The sequence below is a fragment of the Martes martes genome (assembly GCF_963455335.1).
Source record: "Martes martes genome assembly, chromosome: 7".
Lineage (NCBI taxonomy): Eukaryota > Metazoa > Chordata > Mammalia > Carnivora > Mustelidae > Martes > Martes martes.
Genome location: NC_137894.1, coordinates 38247370 through 38262372, shown reverse-complemented (window position 1 = coordinate 38262372; position 15003 = coordinate 38247370). Strand labels below are relative to the sequence as shown.

Below are 15003 nucleotides of genomic sequence, written 5' to 3'. Positions count from 1 at the left end.
TCAGTAAAAATACAACATGCTAAGGAATATGGAAAAATTGAAACGACGTTTCCAAGTCAAAGAGACTTTCGGAAGCCTAAAGAATTGGTTAGGGTGTAGGATTGAAATGAAAACACTTAGAACATTAGTAAGCTTAACATCACAGGATAGTAAAGCTACACAGAGCAATCATATGTTCTTCATGTAATATATCAGCAGCTCTGTTCTTCTTATGAGGAAATATGCAAAAATCATTTTCAGAAATGATATAAGAATTTTGGAAAGAGATAGGAAGGTAATTGTTGCTTCTACAGAAAGACAATGGTGAATTGGGGAAGAGAAATCATTTTAAGCAGAAGAAGAAAATATCTTTAGTTACTAAAATCTTCCCACATTTAGTTACACATTAAATGCACAGATAATGCTGAAATTGGATAAATTCCTACCTCTTCTATCAAAGCTTTTATTTATGTATTAAAAATGACCTCATTTTTGTATTTATTAAACTTACCTGACAGCCTGGTAATCCGGTGTCTCTGCTGTACAGGGAAAATGAGCCTCTCTCTGACGTTTTTCCTATAAAACAAAGAAAATAACTGTATACAAAAGTCCTCATTTATTGATAATCAATTCAACCACTAGACCATTCTTAGTAATTATATTGTGATTTGGAAGTACAGAGAACAAATTAGAAATAAGAAGATAAAATCCAATAATTAAAATTTTAAAAACTTACTATCATTCTAGTCAGTTTAACAAATCCTGACACTTTCATTGAATAGCATGTATTTTATTAAATACTTTCTGCTGAAACACTGAAAAAATATTTAAAAGAATGGAAAAGATTAGACATCTATATAGTCAAGAGTACGATCTACTCTGTAGGGAGAATATTTTCCCTTATTTGCTTCAGACTGAATATATCTCCTTCTCCTCTCCCTCTCAGAAATTAAAAGTATAGATACAGCTCAATTCTCACCCCAGACCTCAGGATAACCATTAGCGAAAGGTTAGTATATATAATTCCCATGTTTATTTTGAAACTTGTAATATATATTCGTGCACCCAAACAATATACATTACTGTTTATGTTTAATACATTTCAACAGATGGGATTATATAGTATCCACCCCTTTTGAAATGTGATTTCCATGTAATATGCTTTTGAGATACATGTTGATAATACGCACCTAGTTCATTCATATTTACTGCTATAAAATGTCCCGTTATACAAAAAAACCCACAGTTTATCTATTTCCTTGCCGAGAAATAGATGGCTCCTAGTTTTTTTGTTATCAGGAAGAATGGTAAAACATGTATCCTTGCACAGGTATTATACATACACATAAGACTTTCTCTAGGAAAGACACAGAGAAGTGGAACTGCTGGATTAAAGGATGCATACCTTCAACTTTCTAAGTATTGTCTTACTATTCTCTGAAGTCATCATGTCAATTTACATTCCCAGAAATGTTTAAGAATTCCTTTTGGGACTGTATCTGCAGTTTCAAAATTGGATGGTTAAATGTCAGAAACGGTATGGGCCAGTTCTGGAGGGAGAGCAGATGTCCCACAGTGCAGTTCTTGCTTACTTGCTTTTCAACATATTGTTCAGTAAATTTACAAATATTATATAGATTTTAACTAAACAGTCTCTAACAGACATGTTGCTCAAAAAGATTTCTGTAAACATCACAGTTTGATCTTAATATCTAAGATGGAGACACAGATAAACAATGACAATGGCAGAGCTAATTCTTTTTCTCCATTCTGAGGTAAAAACAGTAGCAATATCATTAAATCTGACAAGTTATCCAAAATATTTAAAATTATTGAGGCTATATCAACTTCCTCCCACACTTGTATATTACATGTTGAGATATTAGGCTTATAATTATATAAAAATGTATAGTTTATTGATTTTTAAAACTCCCCATATAAATGGGATGCTCAAAATTATCTACTGATACAGTGCATAAAATTTAAAAAAACTTGGGAGACAGAGGAACTAATATTTGATTATTTTCATTGATCTCTACATGCCACAGTGGCCAACTGATATGAAATCTTGCTACTCTAAATTTGGCACGTAGTGACTCCTTAGATATACAAAATAATCCTTGTAATAACAAAGCTAGTTATTAGAAAATACTATAATAATTCAAGGTATAATTTCAGAGCCCATTAGGACGTTGTAGCACATGTGTTAAAAAGCACTTACTGGCTATTAGTGATGAAGCACATATTTCAGGGGAAGTAATGCCAAAACATAAAAATGCAGACTAATTAATGAGAAAAGGTTAATTAATGTGGTCTATTTGCCTCACTGTTTCACCATAAAGCAGTATGTTCTACATAAAGAGCTTTAATTTGCAACATATATGTATAGAATAAAAAGCAAAAAAACCTAACTCTCAAAGGATATATATCTTTTAAGTAAGACTGCTTGTTAAGAGTCAAGATGATCTATGGGGATTTTGGACTCAACCCTTCTCTTGGAGCTATTCCTGTGCCTCATCAAAAGGGATCAGAAATCCTGCTGAACCAAGAAGATGGCAGAGACTGAAGGGAAATGCCAAATTAGAAGGATTGGCAGACAAATTACTAAGGGAAAATAAAGAACAGCACACATTTATGGTTTGAAGGTATTACTTTGTTCATCAAATAAACAAGTTTATGAGATACTAAAAATCATTTTCAGTACCTGTTTTTTTTTTTTTTTTTTTTTAAACTAGGAGCCCAGGGCAGGGACCTGGGCTCAGGGACCTGAGACCAAAAGTTGGATGCTTAACGAGTCACCCAGGCGCCCTTAACATGTCTTCAATTTTAAGAAAATATATTAACTATATTAACATTCTAAACAAACACCACAGAGTTAAAAAAAGACTATATTGGTTTTTCATCACAATATACCATGAACTTACTATTGCCTGAAATACTTAGGCCCTTTCTATCTTGCAAATTCCTCTTCCTGAAACATTAAACAACTAATGAAGACTTAAAGTTAAACAACAAGTTAAGGTCTGTTTTATTTTCACTCAACTGTACCAGAGTAAGAAACATTTCTTTTTTTAATTGTTCAGGCAGAAAAGGGAACAAAGTAAGAAATCAGTATTAGCTCTCTTTTTAATAAAGTGCAGCTTTCAAGTACAATTTTAATTATCTATATGGACACTACTTGTTATTTAAGAAAACATAAGTTTTGGGGTGCGTGGGTGGGTGGATCAGTGGGTTAAGCCTCTGCCTTCGGCTCAGGTCATGATCTCAGGGTCCTGGGACCAAGCCCCGCATTGGGCTCTCTGCTCAGCAGGGAGTCTGCTTCCCCCTCTCTCTCTGCCTGCCTCTCTGCCTACTTGTGATCTCTCTCTATGAAATAAATAAAATCTTAAAAAAAAAAAAGAAAGCATAAGTTTTTAAATATACTTTCCTGTGCCTATTAAAAGTCCTAAACTTCTTCCTTTCACAAGGATATTCAAACAGAGAAAACAAAAACTAATTTAATATAAGCTAAAAACATTACAGAGAAAAAGTTTCCTCTGAAATGGAAAGTTGATAGCTTGTTTTTAAAATGATACTTAACCTATTCAAATTAGATTTTGAAATGTGAATACATTTTCATTTCACCTTTCATTTATTAAGAGCTAATTATTTCTGAGGGACTTAGAAATCTGGTTACTCTTTAAATATAATAATGCATACTCAGTCTGAGATTTAGAAGACATTCATCTTCTTTCAAATTACTTTTTATAAGAACTATTTTCATGAATTAAAATGAATCTCTAAGTCTATTTTATTCCAGGTGTCTGACAACTAACAACTTTGGTTAGTGTATTATGGTTTTCTGCTAAGTATTATAAATGAATGCTATATATAGTTAATGTTAATATATGTCAAATGAACATGGTTGAGTAACTGCTAAACAGGTATGTAACTTCCCTTGAATGGTGAGGAATCTAGATACCAGATCAACTAAAAGAAGCAAGATGTTAGCCTAGAGAGGAGAGGATCTGGGAGAAGTGCAGTATGTATGTTTTAATACTTGCAAAACTATCATGCTAAGATGGAATCAAGATTACACTGTCGGGTCCTAGTGAAGAGACTGAGCAACAAAGGATAAAAAAGAGATGCATTTTTATACCTTCTTATGAGAAAGAATGCTCAGAAAACAGAATTTCCAAGAGTAAAATAAAACCTGTGCAGAAAATTATATGATATTCCTGGTATTCTTATTAGTAAGGAGATTTGTGGAACAATTAGCTCTTTTGTTGTAGACTTATTTATTAATGCAGTGGGAGACTTAACAGACATTTTGGCAACCAAGTTTCTACTAGTAAATCACTATGAGTTCATGTTTGTTGGACAGTTGAATATTGTACAATGAAATGGCCATTCAAGTATATTGTTCACTTTTTTACTCTTGGGTTGTCATTTACTTGTTGATTTGTTGGAGTTCTTTATTTATTTTTGACATAAGACCTTTTACTGTCTCTATGTAAATATTTTCTGTAGATTGTCTTTTCACTCTCTTAATTGTGTCTTTTGATAAACACACATTTTCATTTCATTTTCATGTTGGCTAACTCCCCACCCCCCTTTTTTTTGTTGTGTGTACTGTTTCAAATGTTTTTCCAGAAATACCCAATTGACTTAGTATTATTTACTGAAAAGGTGCTCTACATCCAAAAAGTATCATCATGACTGCTTGTGAAGAATAAATTATAGAAGAACAAGTACAGAAGCAGGTAGACCTACTAGAAGACTACTAGACTACTGAACTAACCCAAATGAATTTGAACACTACTAAAATAATCCAGATGAATGCTAACAGTAGCTTTAAACTTCTTCCAGTTCACTGAGGCAGGTACTTTAAGCCCCCATTTCACTAACGAGGAGAAATAACTTGCCCAAGGTCACAGAACTAGTAAATAGCCAAAAGAGCCAGAATGCAGGGCTATCTGACCCCAAATTCTTTTCAAAAAATTTTTTTATTATTTTTTTAATTTTTTAAATTTCTTTCCAGTGTACCAGAATTCATTGTTTATACACCACACCCAGTGTTCCATGCAATACGTGCCCTCCATAATACCTACCACGGGGCTCACCCAACCTCCCAACCCCCGCCCCTTCAAAACCCTCAGATTGTTTTTCAGAGTCCATAGTGTCTCATGGTTCGTCTCCCCCTCCCATTTCCCCCAACTCACTTCTCCTCTCCATCTCCCCATGTCCTCCGTGTTATTTCTTATGCTCCAGAAATAAGTGAAACCATATGATAATTGACTCTCTCTGTTTGACTTATTTCACTCAGCATAATCTCTTCCAGTCCCGTCCATGTTGCTACAAAAGTTGGGTATTCATCCTTTCTGATGGAGGCATAATACTCCATAGTGTATATGGACCACATCTTCCTTATCCATTCGTCTATCAAAGGGCATCTTGGTTCTTTCCACAGTTTGGCGACCATGGCCATTGCTGCTATGAATGTTGGGGTACAGATGGCCCTTCTTTTCACTACGTCTGTATCTTTGGGGTAAATACCCAGTAGTGCAATTGCAGGGTCATAGGGAAGCTCTATTTTTAATTTCTTAAGGAAACTCCACACTGTTTTCCAAAGTGGCTGTACCAACTTGCATTCCCACCAACAGTGTAAGAGGATTCTCCTTTCGGGGCGCCTGGGTGGCTCAGTGGTTTGGGCCTCTGCCTTCGGCTCGGGTCATGATCTCAGGGTCCTGGGATGGAGCCCCACGTCGGGCTCTCTGCTCGGCGGGAGCCTGCTTCCCCCTCTCTGGGTCTGCCTCTCTGCCTAGCTCTGATTTCTCTGTCAAATAAATAAAATCTTAAAAAAAAAAAAAGAGGGTTCTCCTTTCTCCACATCCTCTCTAATACACATTATTTACTGTCCTGTTAATTTTGGCCATTCTAACTGGTGTAAGGTGGTATCTAAATGTGGTTTTGACTGGAATCTCCCTGATGGCTACTGATGATGAACATTTTTTCATGTGCCTGTTAGCCATTTGTATGTCTTCATTGGAGAAGTGTCTGTTCATGTCTTCTGCCCATTTTTTGACATGATTATCTGTTTTGTGTGTGTTGAGTTTGAGGAATTCTTTATAGATCCTGGATATCAGCCTTTTGTCTGTACTATCATTTGCGAGTATCTTCTCCCATTCCATGGGTTGCCTCTTTGTTTTCTTGACTGTTTCCTTTGCTGTGCAGCAGCTTTTGATCTTGATTAAGTCCCAAAAATTCATTTTTGCTTTTGTTTCCTTTGCCTTTGGAGACCTATCTTGAAAGAAGTTGCTGTGGCTGATATTGAAGAGGTTACTGCCTATGGTCTCCTCTATGATTCTGATGGATTCCTGCCTCACGTTGAGGTCTTTTCTCCATTTCGAGTTTATCTTTGCGTATAGTGTAAGAGAACGGTTGAATTTCATTCTTCTACATATAGCTGTCCAATTTTCCCAGCACCATTTATTGAAGAGACTGTCTTTTTTTCCACTGTATATTTTTTCCTGCTTTGTCGAAGATTATTTGACCAGAGAGTTGAGGGTCCATATCTGGGCTCTCTAGTCTGTTCCACTGCTGACCCCAAATTCTTAATGGCATACCATATTGCACTGTTTTCCAGTGGAAGTTTAGGACACAGTTCCCATATTCAGATCATATATGTACACATTTGGTGGAGCCCAAATACAGTATAGGAAGTTTTGTCTATTCAGCCCTCTCAGCAGCCTCTACCAATCAAATGATATGACACTATCTATTCCTGCTGCAGAGAGAAATGGATGACAAACCATCCCCAAAATGATTGGCAGCAAAACCCAACTTCCAAAGACCTGTTCTCGATAAAGAACACAGCCAGTTATGCTGGTTTTCAGTTCTCACAAAGGGCACATGTTGCTGTTTCTCTTGCTTCAAGTGACTGTTAGAAAAGTATCTATTCTGATCTTGTTTTTCTGGGTCTCAGTTTCCTAATCTATAAAATGAATAAGTCGGACAAGATCAGAGGGGGCAGAAAAGCATCCTGAGAGGCTGGGAGCCAAGCAGGGATTTGTTTTTGTGTATATCTTTAAAACAATTTAACATATTTAATTGCTAAGCCATGAAAACGCACCTTGCAAAGCTCTTCCTTCAGAGAATATAAGTGATGGAGGTCTCCAGCTACTGTGCTCTGAAATTACTGCCTCTGCACTGAGGCCCACTTGCATCTAACACACTTGGATAGAGTACATGGGGGAAACTAAACCACACTTCCTCCCAGGAGACACGGCATTCCTATGTTGACCAACTCTGGCTCCAGGACTACCAGGCTGCTTTACTGAACCCTCCTTATAGTTCACAGCGATCTAAAACTCTTCTACTCTCCTTCACTCTTGAGACTGCTGTGAGCAAGGTGACAGGAACTAGCACTTGTTGACGAACTATTATGTGTAAGGCACTGTGAAAGATGCTTTATTTACAGTGCTGGTTCCACTGCCACTTGTATGCTTCTTCCTACTATAAATCCTGTTAATAGCAAGGAGTGACTGGAGGAAGCTGATAACAGGTGCGAGATATGACAGTAAAACTACAAGATCTCCTGTAGATCTGAATCTACTGGCTGTAGAAACATGCCGCATAATACTCTCCTGGCTGTATGTGCTCTTTTCCTACCAAGTCAAAATAACATTTTCATGAGGAAATGGCCAGACACAGAGCTATTATGGAAGATACAGATGGCTCAGCATTTATTTCTGCAGCGGTCTAGTTAACACTTGAAAATTTACAACTAACTTAAGTGTAGTAATTTTAATGAATAGGTAAAATAACTGTTGACTTCATGAGTAAGAGCACAAATTAGAACAAATAGTTCCCCTATTTGTCTGAAAGCCAGTATTGTTTCAATGTTCATTTTTGTAAGGCACAAAGAACTGCATTCATAAATTCAAATTCATCATCTATTACATAAAAAATCCCATGTGTTATATTTTAAGTGAAGCATTAGACTGGTTTTTCTTGAAAGATAAAGACTTAACCTAGAAAAAGAATCCTTGGATGTTTCAAAAGTTACCTAGGTCAACGTTACTATGTTTCAAACTCAAATACTCTGATACATATAAATCATGAGAACTTTTCCAGATACAGTTTTCAGAGGAACAATATGAAATCCCTACACAGGCCAATCTAAATATTTGGGAACAAATCTAAATAAGATCACAGTTTTATGAGCAGACTGTCTTCCTCCCCCTTACGTATCTTTGCAAAATCATTATTTACCTACCATCTTTGGCTCATGGAGAATCTTTTCCTCTTTTTTTTGTGGATGAACACTACCACAAGTTTCATACAATTTCAATTGCACTAAACACTTGGAAAAACACAAGAACACACTATCCTACAAAGTGGGGAAATCTGTAATGCCATTTGGTATGTAACAGAGCAGAGACCTTGGATTCTGATTACTGGATTAATCTCTTGGCTCTTGCTTCTTTCCACTGAGTGAACGAGGCAAGTTACAAGTCACTTAACATCAATGCTCCCACTCACTCTTTTAGGAAAATCAACTCAGTAGCATGTACCTCACACAGGTCTGCACAGTTTAATTAATGCTTATAAAGTACTTGGAAATTCTTGTCTGAAAGAACCTAGGCCAATGTTAACTATTAGTATTACTGACTTCATTTTCATAGTGATCTGATCAATCTTACACACAAAAAATCTAGCAAGGATCTCAAACTAACAGACATTTTTAAAGGAAAGAAAAGAGAGAGGGGGTTTTAACATAAATGCCTGCCTATTTTCTTCACAACAATTTGTTTAAGTATTATTGGCTAACATTTGTGCCAAGCACGCTGCTGGCTACATTGAAGATATTTAAATATCTAGTGCCAACAAGCACAGCTGCTGGACTCTCTATGCCCTCCTCTTGTTCACTCCATGCCAAATTACTCACACAGCTATGAATGATGAGGCAGCAGCACAGGAAAGTGCCAAGTGTGCGTTAGATTAGTGATAAACCAGAGGATCCCTATAGAGGTCAGTGATTAGCAAGTTCCCAGTTGTAATCACTTTTCTAACCCAGCCTTTATCTCATCACTTATTCCGTCCAAACCCTGCACCAACTTCCTGTGACAGGCATCAGAACTGTAAGCAACTTCCTAATCAATAATTCCTGCAGAACTGCTATAAAATATCTCATTATCCTTGATAAGAGCACACAGTAAGACCTGGGTAATTTGAACAGGTTTTAGAAATTACTTCTTTAGACTAAAACCTGAGATGAAGTAGTCCAGGTTGCAAACATTCACCAATCCAGCTATTTTTCCTCAGGCTCTCCAATCCCTCCCTAAAATCAGATTCACACATTAAATACGAACACATAACAAGGATTAGAAGGTTTATACAAAACAGTTTCTTTGCCTTTCAGCCATTAGAATGCCCAGGGAGAACATTAAAATGCAGAATTCAATATGAAGGGGTGTGGTGGGTAGGCAGGTAGAAATTAGGAATGAATGAACAGAGTAGAATAAGATTTTGATCAATTTCATTTATCAAAACTTTCTGGGCCATTTTATGGCTCAATTTTGCCGCATATAAAAATACACCAAGGTATGCATTACAGGTAGCTCAAAATCTAAACTCTGCTTCTCTGAGACATTTTAGTTAGTAACTGCATTTTCTAAATTGTCCCTGAACACATATTTACATCCATATTGCATTGTTGCTTTTCCTTAGGTTCAGAATTTAAGTGTTTTCTCACTTAATGTCTCCATACTTCACTAACCACATGTTGTTTAGAACTTAGAAATAAAGACATTTCATTTTTATAGCAAGCCAAAAGATTATAGAACTAGGAATTATCTCTTCATCTTTGGCGGCATTTCAGGATATAATATGGTGAATACATATTCTCTAAAAATAATCAAGTAACTTTTGTATCTTAATGTTTATTCCATTCTTAAATGAAAAAGGGTTTCAAATTATTCCGTTGATGTTTTACAACTTTCTAGGGACTAAAATAAACTAAGCTAGTCTTCAACACCTTAATCTTAGTTTACTCCCTTTGCCCCAAAATAAAGGAAAAAAGAAAATCAAGTAAAAGTCATATCAAAAAATAATATGGCTGGGGGAAGAGAGGGGAGCATATTTTCAAATTGTCTTGGTAATCACACACTACCTTTTGGCATACTATTTCCACCAAATCCTTGTATAGATGCTTCTCTCTGAAATTTCTTGCATCATGTAATGACAGCACACTAAGCTCATTATTGTTAATTCCAGTGATTTTTCTCACAACTTTTTGTATTTTGGCTGTTTAATTTACATCATGACTTTACTAGGCAAGGTCAATGTCTGAGTCTGTTTTTATGGCACTTGGGAACCAGAAGGCAGATGCCACTTGTTCAGGGAACACTGGTCTAGAATTTTAGACTTGTTTTTTTTGCATGCCAGGGACAGATTCTACTCTAAGCCTCTATCTATGGCATACAGCCACATGGAGACAGAGACAATATAAGAAAACTGTGCTCCAAAATAGTGGATAACAAATGATTGTTAATTAGCTAGTTTCCCTTGACAGCAAGAACTGGAATAGAAAGAAAGGAACTAATCAATGGAGCTGCTACCATTCACCAACTATCTGGTCAGAAACAGGGTAGTGAAATGAAACAAGCATGGGAATGAAGAGTCAGAAGGGTCTATTCCTGTCTCTGCTATGAAGTAGCTGTGTGAAACAGGTAAGTTGTTAACACCTCCCAAGGCCTCAGTTTCTTCACCTGGGGAATGGGATTGGGTAGAGCAAATTTAGATTGGGTGATCTCTTTCTGTCTTAATAGCTCATGAAACTGACATCCCTATCTATTTTTGCTACTAAGCACCCCGCTTCTGACAGAATATAAATGTGGGCACCATCAATAGTAAGAGGAAGAAGACAAACAGCAAAAAAATATAAGGACTTTTTGCAGAATGGCTAAAATCAACAACACAAAAACAACGGGTGTTGGCGAGGATGTGGTGAAAGGGGAACTTTTTGCACTCTTGGTGGGGAGGCAAACTGGTACAGCCCCTCTGGAAAACAGTATGGAAGCTCCTCAAAAAGTTAAAAACAGAACATCCCTACAATCCAGCAACTGTATTACTAGGTTTTGGGTTTTTTTTTTTTAAACATTTTATTTATTTCTTTGACAGAGAGAGCACAAGTAGGCAGAGTGGCAGGCAAAGGGAGAAAGAGAAACAGGCTCTCTGCTGAGCAGGGAGCATGACACGGGGTTTGATCCCAGGACCTCTCATTACAAGGTATTTACCCAAATACAAAAATACTAATTCAAAGGGATACGTGCACCCCAATGTTTATAACAACATTATCTACAATAGCCAAATTATGGAAATGGCCCCAGTGTCCATCGACTGATGAATGGATAAAGATATGGTGTGTACACACACACACACGCACACACACACAGAAATATTACTCAGCCATCAAAAAGAATGAAATCTTGCCATTTTCCAATAATGTGGATGAGGCTAGAGTATATTATGCTAAGTGAAATAAATCAGCCAGAGGAAGGCAAATACCATATGATTTCACTCATATGTGGAATTTAAGAAACAAACAAATGAGCAAAGGGGGAAATAGAGGCAAACCAAGAAACCGAGAACAAACTGACGGTTACCCGAAGGGGGATGGTAAGGGATAGGTGAAACAGGTTAATGGGGTTGAAGGAGTGCACTCGTTGTGATGAGCACTGGGTGATGTATGCAGGTTTTGAATCACTATACTGCACACCACAAACTAGTATTACACTGTGTGTTAACTAACTGTAATAAAAAAAAACTTTAAAATATACATGGACTTTAGGAATAATGATGTGCAGTCCTAAAAATGAAGTGTATAAGCATTTCATCATACATTCATTTAATACATTTTGAGATATTTAATATATGTTGAATATGGCAAATTAAAGTCAGTCTACTTAGTTGCCAAGACTTTATTCTATTCATATTAAGAAAATCTCTGCTAATAAAATTTCTCACTGGGGCTCAACACCTTCTACCTATATAATGCAGAAAGTTAAGCATACTTTGTAAACCACAGAAAATATACAGACATAGAGCAACTGAAAGGAGATTATTTTATTTTGTTGAAACAGATGGAGAAAGCCCAAGGAGAGTCTTTAAATCCCCTCTGTGTTCTAAGATTTAAATAAGATTCTTGCTACATAATAGGTACTCTGGGGGTAAAATATGACACATTCAGTTTTCATTGTATGGCCTCCAGTATTGCATGTGATTTACTGCCATCCTACCCTTGCAATTTGAAAAATAGGTAAAGGCTAGCCTTGAGTGCTCAATGGGTTATAATCCAAAATTCATTTGTGAGTTGGGCATAACTCAAAATAATTTTTTTATATACTAACTCATTATAAATGCTATACAAATCAATTTAAATCACAGTATATATGTGCAAAATATTTGTGGAAGGGAGGAATGAAGGAAGAAACCAAAGAATAAAAGAGGAAAAGAAAAATATTTGCAATAATAAAATTAGGGAGGAGGCATGCAGAAATGATTATGAACAGAGACTCTGGATGTACACAAACTGGGTTTAAATTCCCACTCTGCTTCTTACTAAGATTTTTACCTGACCTCACTGTCCCTTAGTTGCCTCAAACGTGGAATGGGACAGTAAGTTTCATCTCACTGGTTTTTTTTTTTTTTTTAAAGATTTTATTTATTTATTTGTCAGAGAGAGAGAGAGCGAGGAGCGATAGAGCGAGCACAGGCAGACAGAGTGGCAGGCAGAGTGGCAGGCAGAGGCAGAGGGAGAAGCAGGCTCCCTGCTGAGCAAGGAGCCCGATGTGGGACTCGATCCCAGGATCGCTGGGATCATGACCTGAGCCGAAGGCAGCCGCTTAACCAACTGAGCCACCCAGGCGCCCCAAAATCTCACTGGTTTTTTGAGGATAAAACGTACTGACATAAAAAATGCTTAGAAAAAATGAAAAACAAAAGGTCTAATTAGATATTAGTTATCACTTTTAAATGAAAAAAATATATATAAAGATTTTATTTAAGACGAAGACCAAGCAGGGAGCAGGGGCAGAAGGAGGGAGAGGGAAGGGAGAAGCAGACTCCCTGGTGAACAGGGAGCCCAATACAGGGCTTGATCCCAGGACCCCCGAGATCACAACCTGAGGCGAAGGCAGACGCTTAGTCAACTGAGCCATCCAGGAGCCCCTTAAATGAAAAATACTGACCAGAAAATCCATATGTGTATCTTGAGTATCAGTGTTTGAAAAGGGCTTAAATAGAGGAAAAAAAGAAAGTAGATTCCAGGGAAATAATTTAAAGGAAACTTTTGGATACTCTCAAAGGTTTTAGAATTCTTTATGACTTTCATTTCATTAAATTTCATTAAGGGTTGATGGCCTCACTCTTCCCTTGGCATTAAGGAGTTGGTCTGTCTCTAGCACTAACTGTACACTTAGCCACAAACAAGTTTCTATTCACAATTCAAATAAAGAGAAAGATTTACCAAAGAAAGCATGCATGAACTGGAAAAGGTGAGTCAGGGATTTGAAGAGAAATGAAGGTATAAAATGACTTCTAACAGAATTATAGATTCTGTTAAACGAGAGCAAATAGAACGGATAGGCTTAGGTGTAATCCTTAATCTGCTTCTTTCTTTTTTTTCATAGGCTACTTGGGTCTGATGGTTCTAAGACACTGGGTTCAGTATAGCTTGGTTGTTGTCTAAAGCTCATGGGGGAAGTAGGAGCAGACCATCTTTATTAGATAGAAAGGTAGATAGATAGATATTGTGATGTTCGCTGTTTAAATATTTTCATCTTTGGGGGTGCCTGGCAGGCTTAGTCAGTGGAGAGCATAACTCTTGATCTCAGGGTTGTGAGTTTGAGCCCTACATCGTGTGTAGAGAGTACTTAAAAAATAAAATCGTATTTTTTAAAAGATTTTATTTATTTCAGAGAGAGAGACAGAGGGTCAAGCATGAGTTGGGGGGTGTGTGAGAGGAAGAAGACAACTCCCTGCTGAGCAGGGAGCCCAATGTGGGGCCTGATCTCAAGTCCTTGGGATCGTGACATGACCTGAGCCAAAGGTATATACACTTAACTGACAGAGCCACCCAAGCTCTCCTAAAAGTAACATCTTAAAAAAAATAAAAAGATAATAAATCTTTTCATCTGGGGAAGAATCTATAAGAATAAAAGATAAAAAGCTATTTTTTTTTCAGTCTCTGCGTGCTTCATTTTAACTACTTATATTTAATGAAATTACTGATATGGTTGGATCTACCATTTGTTAGATGTTTTCTATTTGTCTCATCTGTTCTTTCTTTTTCAGACTGCTTTTGGATTGAGTATTCCATTTCGTCTCTCCTACTGGCCTCAATTTGCCAGTTTGCTCTCAATTTACAAAATTTATCTTTAATTAACAGGATCTACCTTTAAGTAATTATGTAATAGTGTAAATATTTCAATAGTATACTTCAAATATTCTCCCTCCATCCTTTGAGTTAATGTTGTCACATATTTTACTTTTATATATTTAGGTACCTCACATATAGTGTTACTATTTTTGCTTATAATTTTAATTATTTTAAAGTGTAATTAAAAATGAGAAACATGGGGTACCTGGGTGGCTCAGTTGGTTAAGCGTCTGCCTTCACCTCAGGCATGATTTCGGGGTCTGGGATCAAGCCCCATTCGGGGCTCCCTGCCCGTGGGGAGTCTGCTTCTCCCTCTCCCTCTGCCCCCACCTGTGCTCTCTCTCCTGCATGTTCTCTCTCAAATAAATAAAAATCTTTTTAAAAGACGAGATAATGTATCTTCTATACTTTCATTTTTACATTATCTGAAGCTCTCATTTCTTTTTATAGATGAGCAGTTGGCATACTATGACCCATGAATCAAAGCTGGTCTGTTTCTTCTTTTTGTAAATAAAATTTTACTGAAACACAAGCACACCTACTTGTTTATGTCTCGTCTATAGCTGCTTTGGGGCTATAATGGTGGAGTTGAGTAGTTGTGA

The 15003-nt window shown here is 36.8% G+C and overlaps 1 protein-coding gene across 3 annotated transcripts in view; it reads right to left on the bottom strand.

Annotated features, from left to right (window-relative positions):
• The window catches only part of TCF12 (transcription factor 12), a 378601-nt gene that overhangs the window by 113741 nt on the left and 249857 nt on the right, over positions 1–15003 (bottom strand). For all 3 annotated transcript variants that reach the window (XM_080807423.1, XM_080807424.1, XM_080807422.1), the window contains one exon: positions 491–555. In XM_080807423.1, the coding sequence (XP_080663549.1) occupies positions 491–555 (65 nt within the window). The remainder of the gene's footprint in view (positions 1–490; positions 556–15003) is intronic.